Source organism: Oreochromis niloticus, linkage group LG11 (assembly GCF_001858045.2).
Source record: "Oreochromis niloticus isolate F11D_XX linkage group LG11, O_niloticus_UMD_NMBU, whole genome shotgun sequence".
Classification (NCBI taxonomy): Eukaryota; Metazoa; Chordata; class Actinopteri; order Cichliformes; family Cichlidae; genus Oreochromis; species Oreochromis niloticus.
Window position 1 is genome coordinate 23,496,530 of NC_031976.2, and position 13,716 is coordinate 23,510,245.

Sequence of the window (13,716 nt, forward strand, 5' to 3'; positions counted from 1 at the left end):
GTCCAAACTCAGAGCAGGTGTCCCGCTGCAAGGTGGAACTAGCGAGCTTCGTCATGGCGGACGTTGGTGAGCTTTTGATGTCGGTTTTGTCCACAATTCGGGTCCCGAAACCCGGGGACCGCGTCCACAAAGACGAATGCGCCTTGTCATTTTCCTCACCGGTGAGCCATTTTTCCTTTTGTAAATCAAAACTTCAGTTGATAAACAGTGTTGCTGTGTTGTATTCCCTTCCTCTTTCGTGATTCACACTAACGTAACGTTTTGCCAGTGCTGTCTCACTTTAATGGTCTGTTTTTCTACGTTTTCCCCATTTCACATAACTAGCAGGTTAGCCTCAAGCTAAGCTAATAATGCAATGTAATGGAAACTTAGCGGTTATAGCTTGTTAGCTAGCTCTGTGGGTTTAACTGAGTAAGCTGTCAAACTAAGTCAGTCACAACTGTTGCAGGACTATTGATGATGTAAATTTACCTTTGCTCAGAGTGTGTCACACTTAAGAGACACTATTTTTCTGTGGACTTTAAAATAAACGAGCATTGTTTAACAGCAAAGGCTAGCAAATTGACAGGAGTGCTAGTTACTTTCATTGTAGCAACTGATGCTGTGACATGCTTAAGACTTATAGATCGCATCCAACTTTAATTTGCAAGTCTACTGCAAGTGGTGCGAGATATACAGAGAGGACAATAAGCATTAAACACTGTCTGTGCTTCCTTTACAGGAGAGTGAAGGAGGCCTGTATGTGTGCATGAACAGTTTCCTGGGTTTGGGGAGTCAGTATGTTGACAGGCACCATGCTCGTTCTGGTCAGAGGGCTTATTTGCACATCACCCGGACTCGTAAGGCCAAGGTGGGACACTTTATGGTTAAAATACGGTGATCTAAATTACATTTATCTCTATCAGCACCATCCTTTTACATGTCCTCTCACCTACTCTCAATGCCAACAGAAGGAAGATGATGGTAACTCTGGCTCTGGACACCCACCTAAGAAAAAGCCCACCAGACTGGCTATAGGTGAGTGCATAAGCATACATGTATTTAGAAAAAAGGCTAACTCTATGGGTATCACTTTTTCCAAGAGGGACATATGCTTCCACCCTTGTTGTTTTTGTTCTTTTCAGGTATTGAAGGAGGGTTTGATGTAGAGCAGGAGCAATATGAGGAGGATGTAAAAGTGGTGATTTTGCCAGACAGGCAGGAGGTGACATCCGAGGACCTGACCACCATGCCTGATGTCGTAAGAGAGCGGGTGAGAGGTCATGTTTGTTTTCTAGTCTGTTCAGGTTTTTCCCAGGTTGTCAGTATGGCAGTAGATGGTAAGATAAGATGTGCTTTATTCATTTCAAATGTTGGAAATCTCATAACTATATGCTCGATTATCAAACAAGATAACTGATACAAAATAATTTTAATGCCACATCCTGTTTCACAGTGTGGCATGAAACAGGAAACCCATCCCTTTTCTTTGTTATTTACATTCACATGTATTTTTTTTCCCATCAAATTATAGTTAAAATGAAAGGAAATCCACTGATTTGTTTTTGAAAGTTGAATAAATCCATAATCTTTTAAAAGTCTTGCTATAATTTTGTTAAATAATACTGCACCAAGATTTTGACCAAAATAATCATTATTATGATTTTTACCTTAATCACACAGCCTTACATTATCTTAGCAAACAAGTGAACTTTTTCAACAGTCCTTTAATACAAGAACTTGGGTGGCATGCATATAGGCGTAAATTATGATTTATGGTTGATAAACAAGGCATTTTCTCTTGTTTCCCAGTTGAGTTGGATATGAGCACTCAACTGTGACACAGTCAGATCAAATGATAAACAGTTTTTGAACACGTCAGCTCCCTAGTGCAAAGTGTGAGATCTCTGGATGCTCCTATGTGTAAATAGTGCAAATAATTGTCCAGAGAATTCACAGTGACAGTGGGCATGTGTCCTGCCCTCCACATGCTTTGCCTAGGCAGCTATCTCGCCTAAACCTCACAAGAGTATTTCCAGTAGTGAGAACACGACCGGAGTGGATTATCTCAAGTTGCCTGCCTCACTTCAGACAATGTCCAGACCTGACTGCCAACATTTTCCAGAGTTCATGCTTTTTCTATTGTCAGTTATCAAGTATTTGAAGTTTTATCAAATCACTTAGTTAGATTGTAGGTGGTAAGATGTGTATTCTTTGAGTAATGTTTGGTTTATTGTTTTGAGCTGTATTTGTTACCATGGTGGAATAATTTCTGGTGTTGTTTCATGTTACTTGCCTGTTTGTTTGTGTGGAGAGGATGCATAGTGCTACTATATCATCTCTTTATCATCATCTAACCTTTTGCCTCCTTCCAGTCTGTTTGGGGTTTTCTTTTTCTTTAAAGAAAAATCTCTGTGCTTAAGAGCAAGTGGACTTCAAATGAGATTTTCTTGAAATGTGTCCCCCTGCTGTCCACCTAGGTGTCCCTGTCTATGGCGGGTATCATGGCAGCTGACTCAGTGTCTCATACCTTACAAGTTCAGCAGTGGGATGGAGAGGTGAGACAGGAGTCGAAGCATGCCGCTGACCTTAAACAGCTAGACAATGGAGTCAAGATCCCTCCCAGGTGAGGTCAAAGCTCTATTATTTAATAATTTTGCCATGCAGCAGCTCACATATTCTCTTCAAATTTGATAAAAGATGTGCTGGCTGTCTATATGTACAATAAATCTTATAGAGTTGCCACAGGTGTATCTATTTTAGTCAAGATACTGCCTTTCTACATTTAGAATCCACTGATTCAATATTGATCCGGTTCCCTTTTCAGTAATCTATTGTAAAAGAGAGAATGTTGCCATTTAAGCTCTATAAAGGGCTGTTATCTTTATATCAGAAAGTGTGTTTATTGGAGGCTTTCTCTTCTGTCTGTCGTAGTGGCTGGCGGTGCGAGGTGTGTGACCTCCAGGAGAACATTTGGATGAACCTGACGGATGGCAAAGTTCTGTGTGGCCGCAGGTACTTTGATGGCTCTGGAGGCAACAACCATGCTCTTCTCCACTACCAGGAGACCGGTTACCCACTTGCTGTCAAACTCGGTACCATCACTCCTGATGGCGCTGGTAAGCGAAAAAACGATTTGATAATAGTTGGTTTGTGTTAATTAACTTTAAAAATAAATTACAGAGATTTTGCATTTGTCTGAAGTTCAGTCCCTGTGCTGTTTTGTTTTTCCAGATGTGTATTCCTATGATGAGGACGACATGGTGCTCGATTCAAAGTTACCAGAGCACCTGGCTCACTTTGGCATTGACATGATGACCATGGAGAAAGTAAGTTTTGTTTTTCTTGCTGATTTTATTTTGGATTTAATCACTTATCGACCAATACAAGTTGAGAGCTGTCAGATTTCTTCCTGGTTTTTAATGTTATGCATTAGATCAAGGTCTTGTACATAGAAGTATTGATCAGTCTGCTGCTTTATGATTGGAGTGTTGTAAATTTAGACAGGGATATGGGACTTTTTTCCCCCTTTGCAGACATCCAAATAATGGTGGTGCCTACTTTTGTCTGTTAGATAGCCATTGATTCTATGGTGTTGCAAAAATTAAGGTCTAAAAACGTTGCAGTGCTACTGAGCTGAAAACACTTAAAAAAGATACTTCTCTTATTGAATATCTCACCCCCTTCTGATCTGGTTTTCATTTATTATTGCTTTTGTTTTTTGTTAACTACATATAATGTTGTTCTTAATATAATAGTTCTTTAATATAATTATTACTGCTTATCATATTGACCTACTTCCCCTTGTTTCATTTTCTGCAACACCTGTTTCCTCTTTGAATCCCTGCTGTCTTTTATTTCTTGGCCACCTGCTTCCCCTCTTATGCAGAGTGCAGTCTACACAGCTGTCTTGTCTAAGATGTCTGTAGCTCTCACTGTGTACTCTAATGTTATTTCTTTTCTTGCTGATGTTTTTCTGTACACACCTAATGATGTTGCACAGCCGAGGGGGTGAAAGAATTGTGGGATAGTAAAGCAGAAGAAAGAATACAGCAGTTAGTGGTATATTATAGTTTGTCTGCCTGCCTGGTGTCATTAATGAGTCATACTGCCTAATCTCGTTTATCAGTTTTCTTAATATAAAAACTTTTCTTTAATGTTTTGTATTAAGGCTCTTGCAAAGAATTTTGCTTTCTTACGCAACATATCTTCCCTTTACTTGTAAGATAAGATGCTTTGTTTATCTTAAGTTGAGAAGTTATGGCAGCACAAATATTAAAGATGTGCTATAACATGCTTAAAGTGGAATAAGACTGGCTCAATGAGGAAAAAAATAAACATGCGAACAATCAAAATTAGATTTTGGGGAGCAATGAATAAGTATCTAAATACAAGTTTGGATTACACAATTGTCTTTCTTATGAGGAAATCATCTTAGGTTAAAGTTCTGCATCATAAACCAAACAATATTAAACTGTGTCACTGGTCTGTTGCAATACTCAGTTTCAGCCAAACTTGACTTGTTGGTCAGATTGCCTCATATTTGACTCTAGAATACTTTGGTAACAGAGAAGGTCATGGTTGACTTGATGATTGTGAGGGGCCCAGGTTGTATGGCTGCTAAACAAATACAAATCATCAACCCTTTACCGAGCTTGATAGATGTTTATGCTGTTTGGTTTTCTCAGTATGTGGTGCTGTGTATTACAGTCAAACATGTCCTCTTTGGTCTGATCTATCCAAAGGAAATTGTCTCAGAACTCTTGTGACTAGTTCAGATGCAACTTTGCAAACCTAAGCCATGGTGCTGTGTTTTTTAAGCAAGATTTTTTTTTTTTCTCCTGGAAACCTTTAAAAACAAACCATACATTTTCTAATCATGCTGTAATTAAATGTAATGTTTAACACACTGAGGCTTGTACAGTCTGAGATGTAGCATTTGGGTTTTTTGGGGTCTCTGAGCATTATGTGGCCTGACTTTGGGGTGATTGCCTACAAATGGTCAAATCCTCTGATTTTATAGTGGTCACTGATAATCTTTTACTGTTACTGATAATCAGTTAATCAATTAAACCCTCTTAATTACTATGGAAGCAGAAAGGGTATGCTCAGTTTTTAATTGGACTGCATAGAGTCTTGTAAAATTTATTTTGAATTTTGAATTTGACTGAAAATTAGCAAGAGCTCTAAACTCTGTGCAGCACATCAGTTTCTTGCTTCACATTAGAACTATGTTAAATTGCATTGTCCCTTTTAAATAAATAATGACATGAAATGAAATTCATAGTCATTTGGATGGCCTCTGTGTTAACTGATGGAGCAGTCGGTGTAGTGATTCAAACTGAATTCATACAGCAACAGCAGGTGCTGCTGGCCTTGGCAAGTAATATGAATGTATTCCTCAGCTAACAGTTCAGTATTTAGGCCACAGAAGTGTTCCTCCACATGGTGTAAACCGAGATTACACAATGTTTCATTCACAAACAGTGCAGTCCCCACTTTCTAAACCACTCAGATTAACTGAGCTCTGCCTGAAAAGTCCTGAAGCCAGATACAGTCACACAGTCCACGTAGTGTGATTGCAGCCACCATACTTACTGCATTTGCTTTTCTGCTTTCAGACTGAGAGGACAATGACAGAGCTGGAGATTGCTGTGAATCAGCGTGTGGGAGAGTGGGAGGTGATCCAGGAGTCGGGGACCACCCTGCGCCCCCTGTTTGGCCCCGGCCTGACTGGCATGAAGAACCTGGGAAACAGCTGCTACCTCAATTCTGTCATGCAAGTGCTCTTCACCATCCCAGACTTCCAGAGCAAGTCAGTAACCTCCTTTTTTTTTTTTTTTTTTTTTTTTTTTTTTTACAGTCCCCATCCAGCTGTGTGTCTCATGTTATTTCTTATGGCAAACTGAAATTAAAAATGTTGCTTTTTAGTCAATATTCACCTAAAAGGTGAAAATTTGTCTGATACTTTGCTTTAACATTTAAGATGAATCCAAAGAATTTCCTTCCAGCTTTTCTGTCCATACCTCACAGGTACGTGTCTAATATCGACAAGATAATTGATGAAGCACCGAGCGACCCAACCCAGGACTTCAAAACCCAAGTGTGAGTTTCCTTTAAATTTCCTTTAAATTCCTTTAAATTTTAAACTACAAGCTTTTGTATAATTATTAAATGTCCAAAAACACCCCTCATTTGTACTGCAGGAGAGTGAAAGCGGCTCTTTTTAAAATGTTAGACGTGTTTTCGTGCTACCTTAGTTTTCATGCACATGTATTTACATACACACATATGGCTTCCTGATATTGGTGTCACACACTGTAAAATCAAATAAGCCATCTGCATAAATATACACAGGCACATTTACAGTGTGCCAGCTGTCAGCAACGAACCCAGTTGTGCGCTTTCCTGGCAGCTGCATTTTCAAGTGTGATAATTGTCTTTTAATGTGTAAATACTGCCTTTCTCTATTGAAAGGTGCTATTTTTAGACAGACTTACATCGACACCTGTTTGCTGTTGTTTCAGTAGCACAGCAGGAAATCAACTAAAGAGCCTGCTTTTAAAGAAAATCCATTATTGTGAAAACAGAAGGTCGACGCAGCTCATGTAACTTGACCCTTTATCAACAGTTTGATATAATAAGATTAAGTCTACTTGCTATCTAATTTTATTGTTTTCTTGTTTTCATTAAACTCATATCTACTTTATTCTAAACAATCTCTGCTTTTCAGTAGCTGCGCAGCAACCTTTCAACACAGATAATAATATCAGCTCCATGATTAGATTTTCCAGCTTGTTATTTGAAATAAAAATGTAAAAAATACATCTTGGTCTATATTTAAATCCACCACCTGCATGAGGCTGTGGGATCCTGTTGGATGTGCAGCTTGTCAGCTTGTTTGTTTATTACAGAGCCAAGCTCGGTTATGGTCTGCTGTCAGGAGACTATTCCAAACCAGCACCAGACCCAGGAGAGGAAAATGGTGCAGCTGAACCCAGGGTAAGCAGACAGAATCAGTCACACTGGATCCAGAAATCTAGGTTTGGAAAAATATCTGTCCCTTATGCTGGGATTTTCGCTCAGAAGTGAGTGAGACTATAGTACAACTAATGATGGCTCCCACAACTGAGAAATCCTTCTGCTCCGGCTTTGCTTTCAGGGAGACCAAATCGGAATAGCACCGCAAATGTTCAAAGCACTTGTTGGGCGGGGCCACCCGGAGTTCTCCACCAATCGACAACAGGATGCTCAGGAGTTTTTATTGCACTTCATAAACATGGTGGAGGTAAAGTATAACTCTCACTGTATTTTTTATTTTTTTGTTTGTTTTTTTTGCCTTTTTCAACTTTATTGGAAAGGAAGAGAGGACAGGAAAGTGGGGGCAGAAAGAAGGGGGAAGATGGGTGGCAAAGGGCCACGGGTCAGACTCGAACCTGGGCCGGCCACTCTCAGCCGTATGGCATGTGGTCGCCCGCTCAAAGCACTGAGCTAAAGGGCCACCCACTGTCTTTTACTTTTAATTTTTTCCTTCTTATTTTGTTTTAAATATCCATTTTCTTCTTCCTACAGAGAAACTGCCGCTCTGGGTCCAACCCGTCTGAAGCCTTCAGGTTTCTGGTGGAGGAGCGGATTGTGTGTCAGCAGTCACAGAAAGCCAAATACACACAGCGGGTGGATTACATCGTTCAGCTGCCCGTGCCCATGGACCAGGCTACCAACACAGGTGAGGATGAGGACAATCTCTGCAACATTAACATTTTGATCTTTCCAAGTATTTAGACTTGAAGACTTGAGCATTTTATTAAACAGAAACCCGTTATCATTATTATTATTATTATTGTTATTATTTATTTTAAATAACAGAAGAGCTTCAGGAGGCTGAGCGCCGCCGTGAAGAGGGGGACTCGTCAGCTCCGACAGTGCGTGCACAAATCCCCTTCACAGCGTGCATGGCGGCTCTCAGCGAACCAGAGATCCTCACGGACTTCTGGAGCTCGGCTGTTCAAGGAAAAACTACTGCTACCAAGTATGAAGAGAGACACCCTCACAATGGAAGTAGTGAACTGGAACAGATTTTAAAAGATCTCTAGTAATGACAGCCTTTCTCTCGTTTATCAGAACGACCCGGTTCGCCTCTTTCCCCGACCACCTGGTTATCCAGATTAAGAAGTTCACCTTTGGTCTTGACTGGGTGCCCAAAAAACTGGGTGAGCAAAAGATATGGTTACATTTTTGTTTTGAAAACATTAAAAAAAAAAAAAAAAAAAAAAGAAATTTCTGTGTACAAACATGCACGTCAGAGGGGTTTACTATGAACCCTTTTTACTATTTACTTTTTTTTTTTTTTGCCGAACTGAGGGTCACCTGCTTCAGTCAGACATTATTAGAAAAAGAGGTGATGGAGAACCTACAAAAATAGGCTGTTTATTTAAAAAAAACATTAAATTAAATGCTGGTGCTGCAAAATAAAATGAGAGAGCAATGCTACATTGTTGAGATTTCAAAGGCTGTACATACATCTATTCATCCCTCCCATGTGAAGTCTTGTCATGGTAGTGGCAGGCTAACCAGGGTATTCCTAACCCTACAGACAAAACTCCTTCACCACAGTAGTACGAGACAGTGCCTACATTACTACTGACCCATCATCACTTGTGAATGGGAACTCTGTCACCACTCTGAGGATGAGGGAGTGCAGTTTTTGGTTGGTTGGTTGGTCTTTTTGAGGGGAGGAGGGGTTGTCTGTTTGTTATTGTTTTCAAATACTTGCTGCTTCCATGCTTCAGTGTAAAACAAAATATTAAAAAATCGTAGATGTGTAACATTTAAAATTTTGCAAAGAAACGCTTAAAATATTTTGATTACTGAAACTGTAGATTACTGAAAATGAGATTTCTCACTAGGAAACAACCACCACAACATTTCAAACTGCAATAAAATCGATATATATTGTTAAAAAAAACCACACTTTTTTTTTTTTTTTTTTCATCATTAGCAATTGACAGGAAGTTGATATTTTGAATTGTACTTGATGATGAGTGACTTCAGGTGGTTTGTAATAGTGTGACTTTTCTCTAATGCAGACGTGAGCATCGATGTTCCTGATACTCTGGACCTGAGCGGGTTACGTGCAACTGGCCAGCAGCCAGGGGAGGAGCTTCTGCCAGAGGTGGCCCCGCCCCCACTCATGACACCAGATGTGGAGGTTAAAGGTATCCTGGGTTCCCATGGCAACGAGGAGGACGACTCGCTCTACTCCCCACTGCTGTGTCAGTCTGTCATTTCTGCTCTTTCCCTCCTCCCTCTCACTCTCATTCGCCCACTTTTGTTTCCTTCTTTTCTTTTTTTTCTGCCTTTTCTGTTCTCACGCGTCCTTCAGTTGCCTTTTTAAAAAACATTTTTTTGGTTCAAAACAAGGTTTTGGTTCTGTTTCTTGCTGAGTATCAGTTTAAGTTTACATTAATTTAAGTTACAACATTTCATTTTCATATTGTTTTTTTCCTTTTGTAAATCTTGTGCTGTTGTACCAAAAACGACATCCAAGTAATTCAGCTGTTTTCAACTCTCTCTTAGCTCCAGTCCTCGACGACTCCACTGTGTCCCAGTTATGTGAAATGGGATTCCCACTAGAGGCCTGCAGGAAAGCGGTGTATTACACGGGGAACACTGGAATTGATGCTGCCATGAACTGGATCATGAGCCACATGGATGATCCAGGTGTGTAGACCAACAGTGATTTACCAAAAATCAAGCCATCTCACCATGACTATTGCTTTTCACATCTCCCTTTTACTTCTGATTGGCTGCAGACTTTTCTGCCCCCTTGGTGTTGCCTGGCTGCAGCTCTGGACCTGGAACCACACCCACAGAGAGCCTGTCTGAGGAGCACCTGGCAACCATCGTCTCTATGGGCTTCAGCCGAGACCAGGCAACCAAAGCACTTCGAGCAACGGTCAGATTTTTTTTTTTTTTTTTTTTTGTTAAAGAGGGCTTTGTGCCTTAAAAGAGGGGATCTCCTTAATAGCATCTCAGGCCCACAGTTTCTGCTGTCTCCTTTTTAATCAATGAGAAGAAAGTTAGATTACAGGGAGAGGGATGATGAACTGAGGGCTAGAACAAGTGCAGTAGTAAGTAAAATCTATAGTATATAAAAACACTAGACCAAAGCTGCCTGCATGCAGCATGAAAGCTGTAGCTTGACATTACATGATCCATCTGGCTTGGGGTGGGACATAGGGTACTGATTGAAGTTCACTGACACACCTTGATTGTGAGCACTTGGTTGGATTGATCTTCCTCCCTCTTCAGGGACTCCTGAAAGATTCTTGTAAATGGTGACGTAGTTCTCACAAAACCTCATATAGCTTAGCCTATCTAAAGGTGTTTGGCACACATTTGAGCTTCAGGAAATGGTTGATGACTCGGAGTGCAGCCAACCACAGCAGCTACTTCTCCCCAGAGCAAATACTAACAGCGTGTTAAGAAGTCTTTCTGTGCTGCTCCTGTCCTCTAATCTTTCATCAGCTGTCTTTGCTCTCTAACAGTTAGACTCTTGGAAGTATTTGTGATCAACAGAGACTTAGCTTTAAGCTTAAAAATTATTTGACTCTTGACTGATGTTTGTCACACAGAGTAACGTCCTGGACCGGGCAGTAGACTGGATCTTCTCTCACCTGGATGACCTGGAGTCCATGGATGTGTCTGAAGGAGGTCGCTCAGCTGCAGAGAGCGAGGGCGGCAGGGATCCTCCACCTGGACCCCGCGTCAGAGACGGACCAGGAAGTAAGTCCATAGGAGGAGACGGAAAGAGGAGAAATAATCTTTATAATCAGATTGTGTCTGCTCACGTTAGTTGTTCTATTGTGTTCCTGTTTCTCTTTATTCTTTATCTTTATTCTTCTAGTTGCTCCGTTTTTTGGCACTTAACTACTCCCTCAGTTTTCAGCCGATTTTCTCCGTTCAAACTCTAAAAAATTCTGCTCTTTTTGCTAACGACTGCTATGACTTTTGGTGCTCATAACTTCTATACTTTTTGAGATATTGAATATTTTTTGCAATATTTTTGCCCATTGAAATGAATGGAACACATCAATGTGGTCACTTATTTCTGATCGCCAGGCTGAGCTGTGTTTTAGCTCAGTGAGATGAGCAGCCGTTCTAAGACTGGGAGGCCCGGGTTCAAATCCCACTTATGGCAACAATTTTTTCAGATCACAGTTAAACTTTTTTTAACTGTTTTCAACACAAATTTGAGCATCTTCAGCCCCTTTCAGCAAAATTTTCAGTTTTTTCTGCTGTTTTCAGAAAAAAACCCTCTTTTCAGCAGAAATTCTGCTCATTCACCTCTTTTCAGCACAATGTTCTGCTTCTTTATGTCTTTTCTGCAGAAATACTGCTCATTCTTCACCCCTTTTCAGCAGAATTGTGAGTTTTTTCACCCCTTTTCAGCACAAATCCCATCTTTTTCAGGTGTTTTCAGCAGAAACCTCTTTTCAGCAGAAATTCTGCTGATTCACCTCTTTTTAGTAGAATTTTCTGCTTTACCTCTTTTCAGCAGAAATTCTGGTGATTCACCTCTTTTTAGTAGAATTTTCTGCTTTCCCTCTTTTCAGCAGAAATTCTGGTGATTCACCTCTTTTAAGCAGAATTTCAGCCTTTTCACCTCTCATCAGCACAATTCTCAGCAGCTTCTGCTCATTTCAGCAGAATGGTCAGTCTGTCCACCTCTTCTTTGCGAGAATGAGTTTGGCTCAGTGAGATGAGTAGCTGCCTTCAGACAAGGAGGGCCAGGTTCAAGTCCTGCTCAGAACGACATGTTTTTTTTTTTTCACCACCATACAACTTTTTGCAACTTTTCATCTTTTTCAGCTTAAGCTTCAGACAGCTTCAGCGTTAAGGCATCCACACAGCATTTTCGCAGGAAATGCAAATTTTTCTAGTTTAGACTATGTTAATAAAATGCTTTAATGTGTTTTTACAATTACAGTCAATCTCTTTTTCTCTTGTTTGTTTAGAATACGAGTTGTTTGCATTCATCAGTCACATGGGGACGAGCACCATGTGTGGCCATTATGTCGCCCACATCAAGAAGGACCAGCAGTAAGTATTTTAGACACATTATGAGGTTCGAGACGGTGGTTCCCAACATTTCTCACCTGAGCAGCAGAAAGAGACTCATGAGTCTCTTTCTGCTGCGTATTCAGAACTTGTGCTCAAACCCGACCAGTTCCTTAAAATGTAATTTCATACTTTTTCAGATTAGCTCAGCCAGTCTTTCATGTTCATATTGGCTATTACAAGACTTCTTGTTGTTTAAGGAATATTTCACAGATTCGGTTGGAAATTTAAAATCATCTGTCATAACATTAAAAATACCGCAACAAAATAACTGTGATTTACTGCATTCATGTCCCCACTCGCACAAAGAAATTCCTGACAAACTTTTTATTAAATGTGCTTCCTGGTCCCTGACTTTTAATTAATTTATTTTCTAGTGCAGGCTAAATATCTGTAAAGAATTGCATTGAAATGATAATAAAGTAGCTTCTGAGGGGTTTCAGCAGGGGGCACCATACTCCACATCTGCTCTGACAAAGCTCATTTCATGGCTGCTGATGTGCACAGTCTGACGTGTTAATCTGTCAAAGAAGTGAAGGTTTGAAGGATTTATATCCATCTGTCACCAACATAACTAAAGGAAAAATGTTTGTTTCATGTCTTAATAATGAAAATGGATCAATTTCTACTAATGAGTCCTGCTTTAATGTGTGCTTTAATGAAAAGAGTTGTTCATTTGGAGGTGCTGTTAAACAGGCCTTTGTAAACTGTATTTTGTCTTTGTGTCTCACAGATGGGTGATCTTCAACGATCAGAAGGTGTGCGCTTCAGAGAAGCCTCCCAAAGACCTGGGATACCTCTACTTCTACCGCAGGGTGGCTGAATGAAGCAAAGGAGCGTTACACTTTAGGTGAACGAGAAGATGCGTGAACGCTAACAAACACCCATGACAAAATTCATAGTTGCACTCCACCAAGCTCTTACAAAAGTCCCGGCACGCTTCACAACTGACAAAAGTGTAAATAAGTCTCTCAGATTGCGTATTACACACTCAATAAATTGGTGCAGATGTACAGATGAGATGTTGGGCTGATATTTTTCTTGAAATCCTCCGATTACAAACCACAGGTCTGTTCAGAGAGCAGGTTTGGTTTGTTTCCTGAGCCTTGATGATCGGTCAGCCATCTGTTCAAGTTTAACTCACAAATGATTTCAGAAAACCTGCTTCAGGGAACAAGTCCCAAACATTAGCGACTTTGTTGAGTCCCTTCACTGGTTTTGTTAACCCCGACTATTGATTTCCACTGCCATCAGTGGTCACTGCCGCCTCCGGTCCCCTCTTCTTTCATTGGATGATTGCAGCTTGGTGTCATCACTCCTCCTCTACCTGTTAGTGAGGACAAAAGAGTTAAACACCCACAATAAGAGAAAATGTCAGTGAATAAAAAAAAAAAAAAAAAAAAGAAGAATAAAAACAAATGTGTGTTACAAAAAGGAAAAGCACCAAATCAGCTTGTTTTCCTTCAGTTTGGTGAGGGTGATATCTGGGTGATTCTTGTTTTATTTTGTTTTTATTTTTGAACAGAAATGCTTTGTTACTTCTGCTGTGGCAAATAAATAATTGTCTTTCTGTCAAATAAAGTGCGGTCTGTCCTTTTGCATTATACAACTTCTCTT

General features: G+C 40.2%; 1 protein-coding gene across 4 annotated transcripts; it reads left to right on the forward strand.

Moving 5' to 3' along the window:
• Window positions 1-22: 22 nt before the first annotated feature.
• Window positions 23-13,680, forward strand: usp5 (ubiquitin specific peptidase 5 (isopeptidase T)). 4 transcript variants are annotated; one of them, XM_005455474.4, is made up of 20 exons: window positions 23-161; window positions 722-850; window positions 951-1,017; window positions 1,125-1,252; window positions 2,460-2,605; window positions 2,914-3,098; window positions 3,214-3,308; window positions 5,601-5,794; window positions 6,013-6,084; window positions 6,894-6,981; window positions 7,142-7,267; window positions 7,552-7,705; window positions 7,846-8,008; window positions 8,101-8,189; window positions 9,066-9,251; window positions 9,556-9,699; window positions 9,792-9,934; window positions 10,614-10,764; window positions 11,997-12,081; window positions 12,833-13,680. In XM_005455474.4, exons 1-20 carry the CDS (start codon window positions 54-56, stop codon window positions 12,924-12,926), a joined length of 2,547 nt encoding a protein of 848 aa, XP_005455531.1. In that variant the 5' UTR covers window positions 23-53; the 3' UTR covers window positions 12,927-13,680. The 4 variants fall into 4 exon arrangements, with proteins under 4 accessions (XP_005455531.1, XP_005455534.1, XP_025767549.1 ...); XM_005455477.4 differs by having other exon boundaries at window positions 9,066-9,194; XM_025911764.1 differs by having other exon boundaries at window positions 954-1,017.
• The last annotated feature ends 36 nt before the right edge of the window (window positions 13,681-13,716 follow it).